Source organism: Condylostylus longicornis, unplaced genomic scaffold (assembly GCF_029603195.1).
Source record: "Condylostylus longicornis isolate FDR11 unplaced genomic scaffold, ASM2960319v2 ptg000040l, whole genome shotgun sequence".
In the NCBI taxonomy this organism is placed as follows: domain Eukaryota; kingdom Metazoa; phylum Arthropoda; class Insecta; order Diptera; family Dolichopodidae; genus Condylostylus; species Condylostylus longicornis.
In genome coordinates, this window is record NW_026578009.1 from 3,209,132 (window position 1) to 3,232,830 (window position 23,699).

Genomic DNA, 23,699 nt, shown 5'->3' on the forward strand with positions numbered 1-23,699 from the left:
GTCTTTCTAGATATGTTATTTTAAAATTTACTAGCGTCGTTAAAGTTTGAAAGAAGTGTTTGAAAAGTATTTCCATAATATTATATAACATATTCGCTAAGATAAACCTGGCTGTCGGGTATGCGCTGACCACATTAAATTTTTTTTTGGAATAATTTTTTTTATAATTTGAAAGCAAAATGAGTGTAGCAAATGACCAATATGTATGTATTTCAAAATTTGCAAAGGGATATTTTGTCAAAAGAAAATTAAAAATAAGAAAAAAAATTAGTTACATAATTTATATTTTCAAAAATTTTTTTATATAAATTCTTTATAAGTTCATAATACAAGGTTTTTTAAAAATATTATTCATTTTTTTCCTGCTGTTTAAATATTTACTTGAAGTAGAAAAATTATTTGACCTATGGCAACAATATGATTACAGTTTATTACCAAAAAAAAATTCTTGTTGTATTTTTCATACAATAATTATAGGGTTGTGATGAGGCGCAATAATAAATTTTCTATATATACACTCTTCTTTTTTATTACGAATAATATTCATGTGGTGCATACATAGGTATGTACACATATGTATTTACGTATACAAAAAATTTCAATAATTTTAGTGTAAATATTTATGATAAACTGTATAAAAAAATTGTATTGAATGAAAAAAAAAAATTTTTTTTTCTCTTTTTTCTTGGGTTATTAAATTGTTTATTTAGAGCAAATATTATTGATAATTACAATATTGGAAATTTTTCAAATTTTTTTGCTCACCAATTAAAATAAACATTAAGAAATTTTGAAAACAAAAATTTAATTATAAATTTTGGTCAATAATATATTAGTAAAAGTATATGACATTATATCCTATTGTTGTTCTATAATATGTGTATGTTAAGTACGCACACACATACATAGCAGAGTATTATAATATTTAAGTACTTAGAAAATAACAACAAATTATAGGAAAATATATGTATAATAGCGCCTAAACATACGATAAATTCACTGTCAAGGTCTTTTCTCTTATTTAGCTCTATATATAGAGATAAATCATATTAAAATTTCTATTTATTTTAATAATTCAAATGCATATATAGACCAATTACCTAACAAGAATATTTTTTTTTTTAACGCCAGTAGCTAACATCATCATATCATGTTCAATAATTGGTTTATAAAATGTTGATGATGTAGTTTTCAATTGGCAAAAAAAAATTTTTTTAATTTGATTATATTAAATATTAAAAATCAATTATTTTCTTTATAATTTTGAAAGCACTACAAATTTACACATGGCAAAAAATAAACAAAAAAAGGACGGTTCTGTGGCTTTTTTTCAGTTTTCAATTAGGTTCAATTTAATGCACGTATAAGTACATATGTATATACAATGTACATTGTATACAGATGTGTACAATATTAATGTGTCAATGCAAAAATATGTATGCAAAGAAAAATATGATATTTATATTCAATTAATGAAAATTTAAAATAATTGTTATCAATTAAATTATGATATGTAATATAATTGTACATACATAATGTATATACACAACTATATGCTCATATACATATGTACATATGTATGTATTTAAATGCAAAATGTGCAGTTCAAAAGCCAGTTTAATTAAGTTTTCGTGTTTCAATAACAAAAACACAAAAATGAAAAAAATGTAAGTGCTAAAACAATAATGATTACATTGTATACACTCACTGGTAGCATTGATTTTTTGCGGTTCTCTTGAAATTGATATAATATGCGAATGAAATACAGGTATGTGCATATGTACATGTACAGTTTGTTTCTCTTTTAAGGTTGTAAATGATTTTTGATAAACAATTTTTTTACAATACAGTATCAATAACAAATTAATTCGTCCTTAATAATTTTAGTTTTATCAATTATAATATAAGGTAATATTTTGAATTTGCATGAAATGTATGAAACAGATATTTTCACAAGTATTTTAAGATTCATTTAAAAGGTTTTACTATCAAAATTATGAGAAACAGAAGAAAATATTGTATGGAGGTTTTTTATCTCTCATTGTAGCGCACCAGGGGAAAAAATAATAACAAAAATTTGCGAGAAATTTCATGTTTAAAAAAAAAATCAAAAACAACCTGAAATTTTTTTCAACAGGCTGCAGTTCAAAAATGAGTACAACTGGATCTCTCGCATCTATAAGATTTTCTGTTGGAAATTGATTAAAGAATTATTCCCGAAATTATTTGCGCAGTCTTATACGAAACACTGTATATACGTAAATATAAATAACATGCAGATTTTACTTATGCTCAAATTATCATTTTCAAAATTCTTTTGTCTTTTTATCAGCCCGTGCGAATGCAACTGCTAATTGATAATTATAAGTTAAACGGCATTAATCACAAATTCCAATCCTATATAACTTTCATATATTGAAAAATTTCACTGTCGTTATTTACTTCTTATAAGAAGAAAGTAATAGAAAATGTTTAAAATAACGGAAATTTTTAACCATTTTAACAAACTATTCTGAATAATTTTTTTTTTTTCGGAAATAGTAAAAAAATGATGAAAAAACTTTCAAAAACATTTCTGATTTTTATCAAACACAATGCAATATACAAAATATAAATTCTATATAAAAAGTATATTCTCGTACGTTAAAAATTTTTACCGCGAAAGTGGTTATAATCACGTTTTCATTCGTGTTATTGCGAAAAAAAGAAAACAATTTTAAACCGATATAATTGAAAAACCCAAGTTACCAACTCAACTTCACTGATATTATATTCTACGGAAACCATAATTTTATTTGACGTCATCTAGAAAATAGTACAATAAAAAAAAATATTTAAATTTATTTGGAAATTGAAGTTTTTTATTTATATTTGTGATACGATGCAAATGCTTAACACGTTTACCGATGTATGTACATATGCATTGGGGGCCAGCTAAATAAGATACGACAATTTTTACAAATTAAAATAATAAAAACACCGTGCTTAATAATCTTTATAGTGTAATGTGGGTTGAAAAACTTATTTTACCGACGACGAACGTCAGCATTTACCGTCTCAACAGACTCCATTAAATTTACTTTCACCAGTTCAAAGTACATATATTTTTCTAATATAAAAGTCGTTGTATTTTATGCATTTTTGCGAATTCTAACCGGCCTTTTTGTATTTTTTTACTAAGATACATGAGGTTTTTTTCTTGGCAATGTCAAGCCCTCTAAGTCCGGCATCTAATAAACCTCTTCGAACACTTCTCGCAGGCACTTCTAAATTGAAATCTTCTTTCATTCGGTGCTGAATGTTGGTATAGAAGTAACAAAAGGATCGTTTTTACTTAAACGTACAATAGTTTTATTTTCATTGACTCTTTCCTTTCTACATTTAAGCTTTCTAATTTTTCCAGAAAGTTATTCTGTTTTTTGCATATCGCGAATAAAGTTTTGAGCAAAACAACGAGATTTTCTTGCCAAGGTTGATATTTGGCTCTTACTAATAAATTTCTCAAACATACCCCCAAATTCTGGAGTGCAGTGTTCTCCTATTCAAATTTTTCCTTTTTTTTGAATATTTTTTTAGAATATTTCTAGGCAACATTTATTTATTTTTAATATAGAAGCTTTAAAATTCCAAAAACTTAATAATTGCCACTTTTACATTGAAAAATGATTAAAATAATAGCTACTTTTGCACACTGTCTTATTTAAATGTAAACAGTATAATTGAAGCAGTACATTTAAGATGTTCATATTATCGAAAACAAAAACTCCCGTTATCTGTTAAACGTATTTTTAAAATCTGTAAGCTAACATCCAAAAAATATATAATCAATGCTTTTGAAATTCTATATGAGGAAGATTAATATTATCTAGGGTGACTTATTTATCTGGCCACTAGGGTAAGTTATATACATATTATAAAAATTTTTATTTTTTATATATGTATGTATGTATATGCAATAAATTAAAAACACAGATTTATTGAAGTATCTATGCATACAATATGGGCTCCTATTTATTTAATCGGAAGAAAATTTTTTTTTTTAAAAACAAAAACAACATAATGTTAAAATTTTAATTATTTTCCTTTAAATTTTCATTTACCGTTTTGTCATATCAACCATAGAAGAATGTAGAAATTTCAATAATATTTTTTTTACCAACTTTTTTGAATTATTCCAACACTTTTATTTTAATAACTATAGGATATTCGCTTGATTGATTTCAAATTGAAAAACAATTATTATAATTATTTAAACTAGTATATACTCGTACATATATTAAAATAAACGAAGAGAAAGGTTAAAAGTTATTAAAAAAAAAAAATTAAATACGTATTTAAATTTTAACATTTACATTTGTATTTATATATATGTAAGCTGTATATATATATATATATATATATATACTACAAGTAAGAGTCTCATTTAAATTTATATAATTATTATATTGAAAAAATTTATTTATTTTCATACATATTATAGTATTTTAATATTTATGAAAACTTTATTTATTTAAAAAAACGAAATTTTATTAAAAATTTTTAATTGAAATAATTATGAAAATTGAAAGACTCGGATAAACAAATCCTTAAATTTAAAATTGGATTTGTCATATTTCCAAAATGATTACTTAATTTTTCATTTAAATTTTCTCATTTTTCTTAAAATATGGATTGAACTTGTTCATCTTAAGAAAAAAATATTGAACGAATAGTGAATTAAATTTTAGAAAAAATAAGATACAAAATTTGAAATGATTCTTCTCCCCTGAAACTTTGATTCCATTATACTTGTAACGTATGTATTTATTCACTTTTTTCTCACGTGGTGAATAAAAAGGTGAGAAAAAATCATATTTAATATACAATAAGTGTTATACAATATTAAAATCGTGTTTTATTATAATTATTTTAAATAAGTATCAGAAATTTCAACGTCGAACATCAAAATTTTTAAGTTACGTTCCAAATTAGAATTCTAAATTTTATTAGATTTGTCATTTTCCAAACAAGAAATCTCATATTTTTGAAGTGAATTCTTTATAATTTCTTTATCTAGGCTTTGTACCTTTATAAGCAAATTGATAGAATTTTTATGGTTAAAATACAATTTCTTTTGACTAGTTTACACTAATTTCTAACTATTATCATTACATTTTTGTAATATTAAATACTTTAAACTCTAAATTCGTAGTTAAGAACAACATACTAAGTCTGTTTCTGTTTACGTATAAAAATTGCAAAATTTTTCGTAAAAAAAACCTTATCTCAGCGGTCAAAGATTAAATTATATTTTGTTTCATTTTTTTTTTCTGTAAGGATTAAAATTAAATTGTTTTTTAATAGCATGTTTTGCATTTTTTAAAAAAAAAAAATATGATGCAATTTTTTTTTTCCAGAGTTCAAAAGCCATTTAAGATTGTTACTTTCATCTAAATAATATTATGAGTCAAATTGTATAATTTGCTTTATTAAATTAGTTTAAGTTTATATTAAAAAAAATTGCATCATGGTTTCTATATAAATTAAATTATGTACATACTTTTTTAAAATTTTACAATAAGCCGACCTTATATATTATATATTTTATTTATATTGCGAAAAATTTTGTATGTATTTATATAAAATATAAGGGAATGATGGTATTAAAAAGCACATTTCTAATTAAAAAGAAATTCTAATGAATCTGATGAAATTGTTTAAGAATCATTAAAACGCAGAGAAGAAAAATTATTGTTAACGTCATTACTAAAAAAATTTTTAATTCATAAAAGAATATTAACTAGCTGAAAAGACTTAAAACTAAGAATCTTTACTATTGAATGAAAGGGAACACAAATACCTGTATAGATAAAAAAAAGGTTTTATTGAAATGAATTTTACCTTTAACCTTTACGTCGTGCTATTGTCCGAAAGTCAATTTCTGTTAACAGCATAAAATGGTTTGTAAGAGAAAATATGAGCGGTCCCAATGAAATTAATATAAATTTATTTTTTTTTTATTTAAATGGAAAATGTGCTAAAAAATTACAAAATAAATTTTTTTTTTTAATGGATTTTCTTGAAAATTCTCTATGCACCTATATTTATAACATTGTGTTCACTGAGTTAGAAAACATTAAAAATTATGAAAATATACACTGCGCAAAAGAAAAAGAAAACAAAAAAAGAGGAAAAATTTTAATTATGCATTCGCAATTCTATAGGAATACAAGCAATACAAAAAGAATCTGATGTGGTCCGCACATAACCGACCGCATTGCGTATTGTCTAGTTAAGTGAAAGTGTTACAGAATATTATAAAAATGCCTGTTAAATACTTCTTTCCAATTTTTAGGGCATTAGTAAGCTTTTAGTTAACATACCTAGAAAACTGTAAATTTGGCTCGTACTAGAGTTTTGCTTTATGCCACCAGAATTCACTTAAATGCTCGTCAGTTAAGTTCGGTAACAACCAGAATTCAAATATCAAATTTCAAGAAATTCCATCATGGTAAAAAATGTAAAATCGGCCCTCAGAAACTGATCTGATTTCGAGCTCTCTGATTTATCCAAAAAATTTATAGATTCAATGTTTTAATACGAATATTTCTCTTTATATACGCAAAAATGTATTTTTGGCACATATTAAACGTCCAGTTGCTGGCGCCTGATTTCTTCCAAAAGGTAGGAGGTCGTCCGTCCGCGACGAGCGAAGCTTACATATGAAATTTCAAGAAAATCGGTTGAATATTTTCTTCATAATGAACAAAAAAGTATAACAGGTCCGCTAAAAAGTGCAGTTCCCGAGGCCTGATATATTCCAAAAGATAATGATCAAGCCATACCATAGTCGAAATAAACTTAGATATAAAATTTGACCGATGGACCGACAGACCAACAGACCGACAGGTTACTAAAAAAACATTATTTACACTTCCCTACCATGGAGAAGGGTATTCCCATCGAAAACTAGATATGCATAATTTGTTGCCATCACATAGCCTACCTATTGTATACACAATACGGTCGGTAAAAGGGGATTTTGATTAGCAATTATCATAGAATGTTATTATAAAAATTATTATTCCATTCCTAAAGGAATGTTTAATATAAGTATATGTACATAATACAAAGTAAGATGGTTAACATGTAAAAATTGAAATTAAAAAGACAGTGCATTCAAAATTTACCTACTCACATTTAAATATTTGTACTTATTGCGACATTTCAGATTATATAAAAATCAGACATTTAACTTTCTAAAAGACTATAGGTTCAAATATTTCGGTAATTCAAAAGAAATCAAGTGTATCCCAGATTTCTGAACTTTAAATCAGATTTTGATCAATAATTTTGTTCGGAAAATTATGCGGTTTATATTACATGTTATTTTATTTGGGTTTATGTTATATTAAGTTGCTGCTTATATAATTTTATTTAAATTTTTGTTTTGTTTTTGAAAAGCAATATTTTATATCTTTTGTCTTGCGTTAACAATTTGTTCATTTATGTCGATAAATTTCCGAAACATTAAATTTGTTTACTAACTCTTTAACAATTTTAATAGCAATTTAACCTCATTGTATAATTTTAAATTAAAAAATTTAATTAAATTAAAATAAATCTGAAACATTGGCAAAAATAAAGAATTTATTTTTATTTGTTTTATACCTATATATAATATGTACATACAGAAATAAAATTCTAAGTTAAAATTTTGATCGATCAAAGTATTTAATAATTATTAATAAAACGAAATTCTTATTTCAAGTGCTAATTTTAATGCTAATCTGATTTTTATTAAAAAAAAAAACATAATAAGTTGAAAAATAAAATTTTGTGCGATTTTTTTTTTTTTTTTATAAAATATTTAAATAGTATTTTAATAGATGTGATAATAATTAGTACCTAATTGTTATTTCAAACCAAGTTTTGTAGAACAAGTATACGTACGTGGTATGTATGTATTAAAGAATGAGAAAATATATTTTCTAAATTAGATGCATATGATTAAAATTATCAATAAATTGCGTTATTTGCTTTAAAATTCCTTAAATAATAAAGGGTTTTCACGAAACAGTTCAAATTAATCTATTATTAGGACAGTGCCGGATAACGGTTAGATATGACATTGTGTTTAGGTATTCTGTGAAAATTCACCACATTGTTATAATAATATGCACGAGCAAGTAATCGAAAATTTCCCCTACCTCATGTTGTCGTTTTCAATATCATCAAAATTCAACGTGAGTTTTTTTTATTTTTGTTATTGACTGATAGTAGAATATTTTTTTTTATTAACGGTAAATATTTTCATTATATATTGTTATCACCTTGTAAGATTGTATTTGTTATTGTACAAATGAATTATTTTAAGTGAATGAACTACAGTATAACCCGTTTGTGAAAAACTCTTATAAAACAAACCTCCTATTTATGTAAACACTTTTTCATGTACTTGTAATTTTACATAAATTTTCTAAAAAGAAAATCTCTTAAAAGCGGCAATAATTGTAAATGACCAAAATGTCAACATATGTAAATCAGCAATTTACCCTCAAATAAGACAGGATAAAAACGGAATTAAAATAAAATTAAATAAAATTCACAATCAGTTTAAATTTATAGTATATTTTTAAATGTCAATTTAAATAATTTTTGGTCATATTTTGGCAATAAGTTTGCTATATGTGACTAAATATAAACGTTTATTTAAAAACAAAAAATTTGCGTGTTAATTTTTTTTTTATGGAAAATTCCTTGTAAGAAATCGATCGATTTTCCCTTAAGAGGGAACCTTTTAAAGGAAACTTCCGCTTATAAGAAACAAATTGAATAGCAAAGAAAACTTTCATTTATGTGGGTTATACTATAAATGAATATTGTTATTGAAAAATATTATTTAATATTATTAAGTATAATAAAAATATTCGAGTTCTCAATATAGCCTAAATAGCTCAATATAGTTCAATATAGCTCAACCAATTATGATGCCAAAATATATGTACATACTGATTAATCATATCTTACTTTGTGTCAGGTATACTAGTCGCCTGATGATTGCTAAATATTTACTACTTTCGAAGCAAAAATCACATTGACTAAAAGTTTAAAAAAAACTCTGATTATTATAATATATAATCTTTGTGTGTGTGTGTTTAAAATGTATTACCATAGATCAATAACCTATAAGAATAAAAAAAGTTAATTTTCATTGACAACTTTTCCGAAATGTAATTTCTCTAAAAATTATTAAACAAATTTTTTAATAAAATTGAATCAGTTTTATAATTAGAACTTTTGTCGCCCTTAACCACTTTTCGGTTTTGGATTATTTTCCAATATTGATTTTTTAATTTCGTGGTAATTTAATTTGTTTTTTTTTTTCTTTACTTTATTTTTATTTTTTTAATTATTTAGATTTAAATGAACTTACACAAATAAATCATAAATTTATTAAATGAATCATTGGAAATTTTAGACTTGTTCAATACAATTCAAATTGTTTTTAAAATTTAAATTTTTTTTTTAATTATTTTACAGAATAGAGAAGATGGCTTAAATATGAACGTTATACCCGCCTGGAAAAAGGGTTATACTGGAAAAGGTGTCGTAGTAACAATTTTGGATGATGGCCTAGAAACAAATCATCCTGATCTTGAAGAAAATTATGTGAGTATTTTTTTCAAATAAAAATTTGTATGCCTATAAATATGTTACTGTTATGTAGCTTACATATAGATTTATGTTATGATTTGTATTAAATTTTTTATATTTTCTTATTTTCAAAGGATCCTGAAGCATCGTACGATGTAAATAGTCATGACAATGATCCAATGCCTCATTATGATCTAACAGATTCGAATCGGCATGGTACAAGATGTGCTGGTGAAGTTGCTGCAACAGCAAATAATTCTTTATGTGCTGTTGGAATTGCTTTTGGTGCTAAAGTTGGCGGTGTTCGAATGTTAGATGGAGATGTTACTGATGCTGTAGAGGCGCGATCGCTTAGCTTACATCCTCAACATATTGATATATATAGTGCGTCATGGGGACCAGATGATGATGGAAAAACAGTTGACGGACCTGGTGAAATGGCATCTCGTGCATTTATTGAAGGTGTTACAAAAGGACGTAATGGTAAAGGTAGCATCTTTGTTTGGGCATCGGGGAATGGTGGAAGAGAATTGGATAATTGTAATTGCGATGGCTATACAAATTCCATATGGACTTTATCTATATCTAGCGCAACTGTTAGTAGAAGCTTTTTTTTTTATGAGTACAATTCCTTTATTTCGAAACTTATTTATTTAAAATTAGGAGGAAGGTCATGTTCCTTGGTATTCTGAAAAATGTAGTTCAACCTTAGCAACTACCTATAGCAGTGGCGGTCAAACTGAAAAACAGATAGTTACAACAGATCTTCATCATTCATGTACTATATCTCATACCGGAACTTCAGCTTCGGCTCCTTTGGCTGCAGGAATTGTAGCTTTAGTCTTAGAGTCTAATAGAAATCTTACCTGGCGTGATTTGCAGCACATAGTTGTACGTACTGCTAAACCAGCCAATTTAAAGGACCCCACATGGTCAATTAATGGTGTTGGCAGAAAAGTGAGCCATTCTTTTGGGTATGGTTTAATGGATGCAGCTGGAATGGTGGAATTAGCAAGAAAATGGAAAACAGTTCCAGATCAACAGCGTTGTGAAATTAACGCCCCACATGTGGATAAGTAATAAGAAATTTTACAAAACTTTTTGCCTTTTTCTTTGTTTATTTAAAATGAGTTATCACGTTGAAATATTTTCATTTTAGAATGATTCCGGCCCGAAGTTATATTACTCTGCAGTTAACAGTAAAACACTGTATTTCAGTTAATTTCTTGGAGCATGTTCAAGCTAAAATTACACTAACTTCACAACGAAGGGGAGATATTCAAATACATTTGATTTCTCCAGCTGGAACTAAAGTTACATTGTTGACACAAAGGTGAATACTTTTTTATTAATAAAAATTATAAAATTTGTAAACAATATTTCATTGAATATTGTAGAATGCATGATGCTTCGCGGTCTGGTTTTAGTCAATGGCCTTTTATGTCTGTTCATACTTGGGGTGAACATCCTCATGGTAATTGGCAACTGGAAATTCATAATGAAGGAAAATATATGGGTACTTATTTATATTTTTATGAATTTTTAAATATTATATTCTATTAAAAAAATTCTTAATATAATCATTTTTAAAAATTAGCATTTAACTAACCAAACTTTGTCATAATTTTGTTTTATGTTAACTATTTAATAATCTCTTATTAACAAAAAAAAATGAAAGGAAATGCATTACTCCGTGAATGGTCATTAATTTTTTATGGAACAGCTATGCCCATTGATAGTTCAGATCCAAGTTCAAAACCAATAACAACAACATCAAATTATGACAGTGAAAAACTATTCACAACCTCCAAGAAAAATTATTTTATTAGCATCGCTAAACTTTTAAATATTACAAATATTCATAATAATACCAACAATAATTTTGATTACAATAATAGTAATAGTAATATTAATTACAATGAAAATAGTAACGCAAATACTAATTATAATAAGGGTAATAATGATGATGATCGTGTTGGTAGTAACAATAATAATAATTATAACACCAACAAAAGTAATGGTAATAATAAGAATAACAATAATATAAAAAATTATAATAACAATAACAATAAGAGTAATAGTAACAATAATAATAGTCATAATAATTATAATTATAATAATAATAATTATAGTAATAATAATAATAATAATAATAATAATAATAATAATAATAATAATAATAATAATAATAATGACAATAATTATAATAATAATAATTATTATAATAATAATAATTATAATAATAATAATAATGAAAATAATAATTACAATAATAATAATGACAACAATAACAATAATAACAATAATAATAATAATAAGAATAATAATAACAACAATAATAATAACAATAACACTAACAATAAGAATAATAATGGTAACAATAACAGTAATGGTAGTGGTAAGGATAAAAATAAGAAAATATCTTCTTCGTCATTAGGCAATAAGAAAATCAACAATAATAATAACAATAATAATAACAATGGTAATAAGAATCTCAAGAAGAATTTTTCAAACGGCAAAAAAAATCAATCATCACATTCAAACGTGTTCAGCGGTAATAATAATAATAATAATAATAATAATAATAATAATAATAATAATAATAATAATAGTAATAGCAATAATAATAATAACAATAATAATAATAATAATAATAATAATAATAACAATAATAATAGGAATAACAATAATAATAGACATCAAAAAATTTCACGGCTTAAAGGTCAACAACAGTCAGCCAAATTACAAATGCAAAATAATATAGCGAAATTAAAAGCTTTAGAAAGTATTAATGAAGATCGTATTAAAAACGATAAAGACCGAAAGACTAATAATAAAAATACAAAAAATTATAGAATTATGTTAAATTCGCACAAATTAAATAATAATAATAATAATTATGATAATGGTACTATAATTAAAAAATTATTAAAAAATACGAATTTAGAAATTCCATTTCAATTATTTGCCAAATATGATAAAATACAACAATTTATACCAGAATTTCATCCCTATGTAGCAACAAATAATAAAAAAAAATCTGATAATAAATTAAATAAGCCATTATCAAAAAAACAATCTCAATTTTATGACAATATATCGGAAAATTATAAAACAAATTTTTATATTAACAAAAATAACAGTAATAATGATAGTGAATCAATCGAAACTAAAAATTATAAAAATAATATCAGTATTAGTAATAATAATAGCGATAATAATAATAATAATCATAAAAATAATAATAGTAATAAAAATGCTAGTAATAGTAATGATAACAATAATAGTTTCAAAGAGAATCAAAATGCAATCAGATTACAAAATAACAGTAAATTTAATACTAATATAAATAGTAGTTTATATTCAAAAGGAGAAATTAAAACTAATGAAAACGGTAATTTTGATTTTTCTTCAACTAATTGCAACTTTGATCCTTATTTTCTCAGTACCAAATTTATAAAAATATTTAATTTGTGAATGTTTAATTTAAAATTACTATTTAATATGCATTTATTTATTTTGGTTTTATATTATATTTTATGTTCTTACTGTTGTTTGTTATTCGTTTTATTTAAATTATTTTTTTTTTCATGCATTTTTCAAAAATTAATTTTTGCTTTGCCCGCATTTTGAATTATTTATTATATAATTATATGTATGTGTAACATTAAATCATAATTTAAAAAAAAAAAAAATATTTATTTAAAAAACGTAATTTTGGCCAGACACTAAAAATAAAGTTTACTTTTCAAGATTGTGCTTCTAAGTTTAACAGTTTTTAAATTTAAAAATTCAATTTATGAAAACTTTTAAAATGAACAAAAATGTTATCTTACATTTTGTTCTGATTTCTGGCCCCGTCCTAATAGCAAGAAATATCTCGAGTAAGAAACTTTTTTACTTAAATAAAACATCGCACTGCTTTAATATTTGTTAGCTATTATTTTTTATTTATATTATTTTTTTAGAAACGTCTTTATAATTAAAAGAAGTCTTCATTTATTTTTTTCATATACTAATATTATAATTTTATTTGTGTATAGTTAAACGCATATTTAAGATTAAATTTTTAATTTTATTTTTTATTGTACAAAAACTTTAAAGAAAAACTTATTTAACTAATTGAATATAATTTCTTTTAGCTCAAATTACTCAATGGGATCTAATTTTCTATGGTACTGAAGGTCCAGCTCAACCCGATGATACTTCTTCAACGAATACAGGTGGATATAATAAGGAAATTGGAAATAATAATGTTCATGAATTATTTACTGAAGAGATAGAAGGGACTAAGAGTGGTTATTCAAAGGTATACACATTATCATAATAAATAATTTCTGGTACCATTTTGTTTTTTGGAATAATTCTTATTATTATTTTTTTTTTATTCAAACTTGTATTAATTAAAAACTTAAGTTTTTTTTAGTACATACTTTTTATTATATTTTCAAATTCATTTCAAATACATATTATTTATTTTATCAATATTATGGGTAATCTATGATATATTTGTTCGGTTCCAATTTTAAATTTCTGAATAGGTTTATAAGATGATTTATATGGGGGTTACATGATATTCATGCATTTTGGTTATTTATTTTCATTTGTTATTCATTATGGTTTTTGTGGTGATTTTATAAATACTATGATATTTTTAAGAAAAGCTTTTCTTCAAGAATGGTTAATTGCTCTCAATATTGTAATTTTAAGATGAATGAATTTTATTTTTTTTTTTAATATTTTTACGAATTATATTTATGACCATATAAAATTAATTATTTTCCTTTATTTTAAGACCAAAGTACCTGTGTTTTCAATTTTATATAATTTAATGGTTAATTTTAAAAAGTATAGCATTATAAATTTTGTTTTTATAGAGAAATTTTGTTTTAAAAATTTAAAAATGATAGTAATTTAGAATAGTAGTCAAAAATTTAAATCAGGTTATAATTTAAAATATTTTTTCTGTAATATTCGATATTCGATTTAATATTTGTGTTTTACTAAAGTGAATGGTTTAATCTTGTTATAACTAACTAGTTTTGTTTTTGTGTTGTTTTTTAAATAGCTAAAATCATGTGATGATTAATACATAAATATGAAAATTTAATTTAATAGAATAAAATTTTTTAAATTAAATGAAAAATTTCTTATCAAATGGAACATTGAAAATAATTAAAGAAATTTTATCTGATATTGCCTAAAATTTGAAGAATTTAATTATTAATATTTATTTTAATAGATATTTAAGTATTTATAAGATTCTTAAGTGTTAATTGTACTAAAATAAGTGCAATAAATTTAAAAAGTTTAATTTGATATGAATTTCATATTCAATTTTCATAAATAAAATGTATAATTTTCTAGACAAGTACCAAAATTTGAAATATACTAAACATAATAGATAATTAATTTATTATAAAAATCTGATATATTGCGAGGGCGCATCCGTACAACATTATCAATGTTTCTCAATTATATATAAATTGATTTCTTGATTAATATAATAATAAGATTAATAAAATTAGTTAGAGTCTGTCAAGTTTTTACAAAATCATTTATATTGTAAGCTTATTAAATTTACATAACCGTAGTTTTTTAATTTGATTGACGTAATTCTTAACCCAAATTAAATTAAAATAAAATATAAATAGGGGTAAAAATTATTTCTTGAGCTGAGAATTTTGCCACAAAAATTGTTTTCGATTTTACCTAATTAAAATAAAAAAATCAGCTTTAACATCTCATGGTAGAGTCGGTATGCACGAGAATACGATTTATTCCTTGTTTATTAATATTAAATTTATATGTAAATGAAAATTAACTTCATTGCCAATGGATTAAGGAATATTAATTAATTATTTTTTAATATGAAAACATTCTGTGATTGAAATTTTATATTGTAAATTTTTTTCGCTTTAGAAATTGTTTTATATTAGATAACAAAAGGTATTTTAATTATTGGAGAAATAAATTTACGGCAAAACTTTTTTATTTAACATGTATAAATATACACTTATGCATTTTAAAAGTGAAATGTACAAAAACCAAAAAAATATTGCAATTAATACGTACATATATTAAAATATTAAAAAAAACTCGTGTAGTCTTGTGTTTTGGAGTAATAACATAAGTCTTATGTTGTAATGCATTTGAATTTTAATTAAAGGTTTTATTTCTATTTTTTTTTTTTTAATTTATTTCTTTTTCAGATTAATGATGTAGATTCAGATGATCATACTAAAACTGAATGTTTGAGTTTTACTGTAACACAAAGATGTGTAGGTTTGTGTATTATTATTATTGTTTTTTTTTTCGTTACTATGCAATTATTTCCGAAAAGTACAATATTCGGAAGGATATAAGAACTTTAAATTGATATTACTAAGGATCACCGTTGTATATGTGTTTACATAAATATACACGTATATATAAGATATGTTAATATACATGTTTGCAGTACGAATACAAGATTTTCCAATTAAATGTACATATACAGAATATTCGTGGAATATTCATACATGTATATAATTTACTATAATAATAATTTCATAAAATATGACATCAAATCTTTCACATCTTCCACCTATAACTATTTTATAATATTACAATTCACGGCTTTCTCTACAACTTAAAATGCTTTTTAATTTTTTGTGTATAAATTTCATTGACATTGTTATTCAAATTACAACACACACATTATTTTTTTTTTCAAAATGCATTTTTTTTTTTTAATATTCTAACACTAAGCAAATTTGTTAATGCATTTTTATATTTTTAAATGATTGTATTTATTAATAAAATGCTATTCGCTCTTAAATTGTTTCGAATTTAACTGGTTTTTATAATTATTTTACTAAAACTTGTAATAAATTTCTTCTATATGTAAAAAGTTATAATAAGTACGTTAGCCTCTTTAATTATTCTTCTTCTTTTTGAATGAATGCAAATTTATAAATTAATGGAGATGGTAGCAGATTAGATTCAGAAATAGTTAAATTTATATTTAAAAAACTAAATTAAATTTTTAATGTTAAATAATAGAAAAGGTACTTACTACGTTTATAATTTTATAATTAAATATCAAATACTTTAAGCGCACGCATTAAATATTTTTCTTTTCTCTTCAAACTTCCTTTGATTAGTTATAATTTTTTTTTACTTGTTTTAATTTTATTCTCTCTATTTTTAATCTATGTTAAAAAAATAAATGGTTACAGTTAACAATTATAATTTTTTTTTTGTTTTTTAATAATTTTTCTTTATTTTTAGAGTGCACCGAAAATTTCTTCTTATACAATGATCGTTGTTATGCTCAGTGCCCTAATAATACATTTGAGTTCATAACGAAAAATAGAAATAACAATATATTGGATGATGATACTTCTTCTTTTAATAATACAATTGCAATAAAAGACCCAAATAAGAAAAATTTAAAAAAAATTACAACTCTGGATTTAAATATAAAAATTAATAAAATATGCTATCCATGTGATAGTGTTTGCCTAGCATGTAACGGTCCTAGTGCAAATAATTGTATAAAATGTTCAATTGGTAGTCAAATAATGAGATTAACAAAATATGAAGCAACATGTGTTTCAATAATGGAACGTAGTTCTGGTCGAAGTATAAATCAAATTCAACGGATTAATATTTTTGAAATGGGTCGAAATTATCATAATTTTATTTTAATAATTGCATTATTTTTAATAGTTTCTGTGATGTTAATAGTTTTTTTTATTATATATTACAAAAAACATAAAAATTTGTTTTTAAATAGAAATGATTATAATGGCGTATCATATTATGTATTAAGAAATGATGTTGTTATGTAATGTATAGATATAAATAGATATATATATGTAATAGTGTATATGTACATGGAAGAAAATGAAATTTCAAATTTTTTTTTATTTTTTTATTTTCCATTTTTAATTATTTTTTTATTTTTTTATGTTATCCCGTTTTGCTACGTTTAAAATTTAATATTTTCTTAAAATTTAATGTTTTCAATATTTTTGCGAAAATTTAGTTTTTCAATTTAAATTTCATTCAAACATTTTGATAACTAAAGATTTTCACCAGTTAAAATTAATAAAAATTTTATTATTACGTACATATTTGAGGAATATTGCTTTAAATATTATTTTCGGAAGTAACTTAAGATTATTAATTGATTTATAAATATAATACAAATCTAAATTTTTACAAGTAACATTTTCCAATATTTTCTAATTACTTTTTTAATTTTTGATGTAGTTAATTAAAGTAACTTGTCGAATAAATTTATAACTTCTACATTTAATATTTAAATTCGCGTGTTAATTTTTCATATCGTCATAAGATCCGTAACTTGTTTAAGTTACATGTAAAATTTTCCAATTGTCTATTGTTTAATTTATATTTTTTTTTTATAGTTCTCTTATAAATTCTACCAGAATATAGTCGGTCTTAAGAGCGCGTAGATATTATTTTTTCTTTGATTGGTTTTTTGTTCAAATGAAAAAAAAAATGAAAATTTTTCAAAAATAAAATAACTTGTAATGATTTTATAAAATGGAATAAAGTACCTAATCCATATACATAAAAAACATTTATAAATATCTATATAAATACATATTATGATAATTTATAATGAACTAAACGAAATAGAATTAAATAAACTAGCAGAATATTACACTAAAAAATATAAAAAAAAAATCTAAAAATAAGGATTCGGAAAAATTACTCGAATTTAAACATTTTCAGGTACATTCTTATGTAAATATGTATAGTAAAAATAATCAGTCTTCTCAAAATGAAATTTTAAATAATTTTAATGAAACAGGAAAAAAAATTAAGGAATCAGTATTTTTTAATATCGGTACTACTGAGTTCCTTTGCCCAAAAAAAAAAATTAAATTAAAATAAGATATAATAAAATAATTAATTGTAAGAATAAATCCGTATAGTTAAATTGTCAATAATAAAATTTTAATAAACAATTGAAATAAAAATAAATTAAAACTCGTAAATATTGTGACAAAAAAATTGGTTAAGAAAAAAAAAAATTGTAAAACATTTACTATTAATTTAATAATTATTATATAATATAAAATTATATCAATTGAAATTATTTGGACAATATAAATAAAACAAAAAAATATATATATATACCATAAACACACGATAATAAAATTTATTGGTTGAAAAATTTGTAGTAGTCATTATACAAATATACATACATACATATATTTGAATAACTTTATTTATAATAAATTTGCATTTGTAACAAACGAATATAAATTAAATATTTATATACATATTTAATATAAACAAACAATACTTATAATATATATATATGGTAATAATTATATGAAAGTAATAATTATATTAAAAATGTAATATTTATATGAATTAAATATCAATGTGTGATGATAAATTAAACTTTATTGTCATCGATAAGTAAAAATATATTATATAAAAATAAAAAGAATAACGCATTTTTAGAAATTTGAATTATAGTAGTTTTATTACAATTACATTATTCAATTTTCTAGAATAATAATAAATTTACAGTCATAGTTTTTCATTTTGATTTATAAAACATTACTCTTTCTTCTAAATTAGAAGATAATTTTAACAGAAACGTTCATACATTATTTTTACAGTTAACGTTAACGTGCATAATTTTGAAGCTTTTAAATGGTTTTATCTGTATTAAATCCTATAAAATTGTACTTAGATTTAATATTAAATTTTTATTCTATACTGTGTTTTTTGCACAATTTATATGAAGTCATTTGTTTTGCAGGTATCGCTGTCTATATATTTGCAATTATTCAATAAAGCCGGATAATCAATAATTGTCACTTCTAAAATAGACGTCTATCAAAAACGTCATGCGAAACTTTAGGTGCCTAAACAATGGAATAAATTTCATAAATCTTTGTTTATTTTATACACGATCAGCTGTTATTTTTTTTTTTTGTTATATTTTTTTTCAAACATAACAATTTTTTTATACAGTTTTATGCAATATAATATGTATTTGTATTGTATGTATATACATATATAGTATTATGTATCATTAAATTAACTAACTTCATGTGCGTCATTTGTAACTTAACGAATGAAACGTATTTATGAATGTATATTCTAGTGATCATACGGATGACAGAAATAATTTTTTGTATGTATTTATGTCTAATGTCATTCTTTATTAAGTATGTGATGTTTTTGCTATGTCAAGACAAGATCGTAGATTATGCATAGAAAATATTGTAAAAACATAATAGTAGCTAGATAAAAAGTTAAATAATTTTTTTTAGATATTTTTAAAAGTTCAATATATTAAAAAAAATGAATATTAATAAAATTGAATGGGAGGATATTATAAGAGGATTACCCTATAAAATAGACATTATTATTGAAGAAGAGCCAATTTTGGACAAAGAAATAAATGATGCTACAAATATAGAAGATGAATGTGTAAAAGATCTTATAAAAAAAGATATTACAAAAAGTAGTTCGGATTCTGAATCCTCAAAAAATGTTATTAATAGTAAGATACATGCTGTTAAAGATTCCTATGTTCCTTTATTGAAAGGTTCAGTCAAGGTAAATAAATTTATGTAGGTACATACATATATGTATACATGCACATGCATTTTTGAACACAAGTACATAATATAAAACTTCACATTAAAGATTATACCTCTTTTCAAATATGGAATATGAACATAGTACATCAAAGACTTATCGTTTTAGTCCTTTATTTTTAGGTAGGTAAAGGTGTAGCAAGTGCTGTTAAACCATTAAATGTGGCAAATAAGGTTTTAACGCCAATAGGAATTGCCGCTGATACTTATAGAACTGCACGTGCTATTTATTCAGATATTAACTATGGTACGAGTAGAAATACGGTAGAAACTGTTTCGAGTATGGCTGGTGGATGGGGAGGTGGATACGGTGGTAATATTATTTATTTGTTTTTATAAAGAGCAACGTACATTTTTATTACGAAACAAAAATTTTAGGAGCACTGGCAGGAGCTGCTGTGGGCTCTGCTCTTTTACCCGGATTAGGAACTATTATAGGTGGTATTGTGGGTGGTTTAAGTGGTGGTATTAGCGGTGCTATTATAACCCACACTGCGACGAAATCAGTTAGTGATTTGCTTGAATATAATATCAGAAACAAAAACTGTTTAAATTGTGGTCAGACATTTAAGGGTAGGGATTATGTTGGGGAAAATATTTGTATTTGGTGTCAACAAGACAATTTTATTCTTTATATACTAAAAATGTAGTAAATTATATTTATTTTTGTTAACTGATTTATTAAATTAATGTCAACATAATTTTACTTATAAATTTATATTGTCACACATAAGTTTGCAACTTACCAAATAAAATATAGTTCAAGGCTTATTAGATGTGTCATGTTTCCATATTTTTGTAAGGCAAGTAGGTAGGTAGGCATTAATTTTCTGTTACTTATTATGAATCACAGGAGACTCTTAAATATACTTTGCATGCACATGGGAACCTACATGTTTTCAAATAACTAAACAAATGTTATACAGTTTGTAATTTTGTTTTATTTTCGTTTTTGTACGAATTTTTGTAATCCATAGTTTGTCTAAAATGTTTAAACAGTAACAAATTAACATCTTTAGACATTTATACTTTGTAGTATTTTATTCATAACAAATCACCAAGTTAGGAAAATGGTTTTTGCTATTTTTTAAATACTCTTATATATAAACCTATATGTGAAGATGGTAACAAAATTCTATTACGAAAACGTAATTTAAAATTTTCGTGAAAAAACGAAAAGCATTCTTAAATAATAAAATTTTTTAATATATTTAATCATATTTTAATTTTAAACTAATTGTTCTTGACTATTAGCTGATAACTCCATTAAACGCCACGCTGCCTTCGGATTTATTTCGTTCATATCTCTACACAGAACCCATACATAATTAACTCGCATTACTTTTTCGGGATCCCCTTCTATTACGTTATTGTTTCTATCCCTCACACACATTATTTGTTGTGTTTGAAAAGTAATTATTAAAACTGGTCCTTGTTCCATTACTTTTCCCATGGCTAAATCTATATTTTCAATATCGAGTACTTTTGAATCTAATACATATCCCAATTTGATAGCTTGTTTAATAGGCGTTGAAATTATGTTATACGTGCTTTCGAAGCACCAATCTTTTAGTATGTCTAAATTTCCTGTTATCATTGATTCTAGTATGTTTGGAATAATATCTCTTTCACAATCTTTAAGAAATTGTTTCTGATCGAAATCTGGATCTATTTTACATATTTCTGTAAGAGTTTCTGAAAGTTCGGTTTTAGAAAATATGTTACCCATAACATCCGAAACTTTGTCAGTCAATAATCTAGATGCTCGTATAACTGGATTCTCAGATTCGTCATATTTCATTTTCCAATCTAAAACTTTATTTACATAAGTATTATTATTTTTAAATTCTTCCCATGACGCAAAAAATTTTGAATCTTTATGAAGTTCAATCCCAGTATCCTTTTCATTAACTTCAACTGGCTTAAATTCGGATATTTCGTTTCGTTTTCGAAGTTTCTTCGGCTTCTGATATACTCTTCCATGTATACTTTGAGTCCCTATTTCCTTTTTAATAATTTCCGTTGTTTGGGTTATTGTTTGGAATGCACCACTTTTTGCAAATTGTTGACCTTTTTCTCCAATAGCATCTGTAACGTTTTTAGCAGATTTTGATATACCCTCACCTACTTGACTAGCTTTACGGGCTATATCTGTTTTGCCAGCCTCTTCTATAACGTCATGTACCTTATCTTTTATAATACCAATTTTTTCTTTAAGAACATCTGAACTTTTTTGAGCTTCAGATTCAACTGCATTAAACTTCATTCTTGCCGATTTTAAAGCATCGGATTGTTCTAATTTCTGTGCTTCCTCACGAAATTTTTGTATATTTTCTTTCATTTCTTTACTTTTCGACATTTCTTGTTTAAGGTTATCTATAAATTTTGAAAAGAAACCGGATGGTTTTGTCGAATAATTTACGTTGATAAGGCTTGCTGGACATGATTTTGGAAATTGTTGATATACTAGGCTACCAATAAAGGAAATAGATTTCACTCTATACTAAAAGTAAAATAATATTATTTCTCTTTCGTAATTATGTGTCATTATTGCTTACCATTTTAAAAGGATAAGGGTACACTTAAGTAAGACTTTAATTTTAAACTATATGTTTCATAAACAAAATTTGACGATGTTTCTATGTGTCTAGCGAAATTTTGACGTTTCAAAAGAATCTGTCAGCCGATAACAAAATAGAATATAAACAAAAGTAACACATTTAGTGTAGTACAATAAAGATTTATGTTTTTGATAGAAACTGTCAAATATGGACATTCGCTTTAGATATGTTGTTCGACACAAAAATATATAACATAATAATTTCTAACCAATTTTTTTTCACGCGAATTTGAAATTGTCAATTGTCTAATTTTTTATTGATAATAAAAGAAATTTGACAACTATAGAGAACAAGTCGCAAATTAATCGAAAAATATATTTATTTCGCTAAAAATACAATGAATCAGTATGTTTAAGATATTTAGTACTTGTCGTAATCTTCCAAAATAATGAGTTTTCGTTGTCTTTCATTTCTAAAATGCTCAGACAATGTCCTTAAATCAGATTTTTTGGTTTTAACCTTGACCATTTAATTGCCACAAACATTTTTAATTGATTATTCAGGTGCTTTTGTTCCTCTTGACATCTTTTATCACCTTTTTTTTTTAAACTTACATCTCACTTCGAATGGTAAGCTTTACTAATTAACTAAACCTTAAAAAATTAAATTTCATCGATGTTTCCATGAAAATTAGTTTGACAAGTTATTCTTAAACTATTTCGAATACTTATAAAGCGAAGATTAAAATTCGTGAAACCTACTCAAAAACAGAATGAGATGAGAACTTCAAGTTTGAATTACGAAAAATAGAGGCCAATGCTGTTAACATCAACACCTAATAAATTCACGTAAAAGAAAAATA

At 23.8% G+C, this 23,699-nt stretch overlaps 3 protein-coding genes across 4 annotated transcripts in view; 2 read left to right on the top strand and 1 right to left on the bottom strand.

Annotated features, from left to right (window-relative positions):
• LOC129609774 (furin-like protease 1) overlaps window positions 1-18,989 on the top strand; it is a 64,203-nt gene extending 45,214 nt beyond the window's left edge. The window contains exons 4-13 of the mRNA XM_055521893.1: window positions 9,523-9,651; window positions 9,771-10,232; window positions 10,300-10,712; window positions 10,796-10,969; window positions 11,034-11,152; window positions 11,315-11,796; window positions 11,908-13,030; window positions 13,779-13,945; window positions 15,849-15,921; window positions 16,909-18,989. Coding sequence (XP_055377868.1) covers window positions 9,523-9,651; window positions 9,771-10,232; window positions 10,300-10,712; window positions 10,796-10,969; window positions 11,034-11,152; window positions 11,315-11,796; window positions 11,908-13,030; window positions 13,779-13,945; window positions 15,849-15,921; window positions 16,909-17,471 — 3,705 coding nt within the window. The 3' untranslated portion in view covers window positions 17,472-18,989. The remainder of the gene's footprint in view (window positions 1-9,522; window positions 9,652-9,770; window positions 10,233-10,299; window positions 10,713-10,795; window positions 10,970-11,033; window positions 11,153-11,314; window positions 11,797-11,907; window positions 13,031-13,778; window positions 13,946-15,848; window positions 15,922-16,908) is intronic.
• A 799-nt stretch (window positions 18,990-19,788) lies between these two features.
• LOC129609598 (uncharacterized protein C13G5.2-like) lies at window positions 19,789-21,052 on the top strand. Of its 2 annotated transcripts, XM_055521616.1 has the most exons (4): window positions 19,853-19,898; window positions 19,947-20,235; window positions 20,400-20,589; window positions 20,655-21,052. In XM_055521616.1, the coding sequence occupies exons 2-4, from the start codon at window positions 19,978-19,980 to the stop codon at window positions 20,924-20,926; spliced, it is 720 nt and encodes a 239-aa protein (XP_055377591.1). In that variant the 5' UTR covers window positions 19,853-19,898; window positions 19,947-19,977; the 3' UTR covers window positions 20,927-21,052. The 2 variants fall into 2 exon arrangements, with proteins under 2 accessions (XP_055377590.1, XP_055377591.1); XM_055521615.1 differs by having other exon boundaries at window positions 19,789-20,235.
• A 142-nt stretch (window positions 21,053-21,194) lies between these two features.
• LOC129609597 (mitochondrial import inner membrane translocase subunit TIM44) lies at window positions 21,195-22,932 on the bottom strand. Its single transcript, XM_055521614.1, has 2 exons — window positions 22,835-22,932; window positions 21,195-22,779 (listed from the first exon to the last, which is right to left on the bottom strand). The coding sequence occupies exons 1-2, from the start codon at window positions 22,835-22,837 to the stop codon at window positions 21,505-21,507; spliced, it is 1,278 nt and encodes a 425-aa protein (XP_055377589.1). The 5' UTR covers window positions 22,838-22,932; the 3' UTR covers window positions 21,195-21,504.
• Between the last annotated feature and the right edge of the window lie 767 nt (window positions 22,933-23,699).

What these genes read in the sequence shown, in the direction of transcription:
- LOC129609598 (XM_055521615.1), top strand. Translation starts at nt 19,978, where the DNA reads ATGAATATTAATAAAATTGAATGGGAGGATATTATAAGAGGATTACCC. An exon ending in TATTGAAAGGTTCAGTCAAG is followed by an intron (nt 20,236 to 20,399) that starts GTAAATAAATTT and finishes CTTTATTTTTAG; the next exon opens with GTAGGTAAAGGTGTAGCAAG. An exon ending in ATGGGGAGGTGGATACGGTG is followed by an intron (nt 20,590 to 20,654) that starts GTAATATTATTT and finishes CAAAAATTTTAG; the next exon opens with GAGCACTGGCAGGAGCTGCT.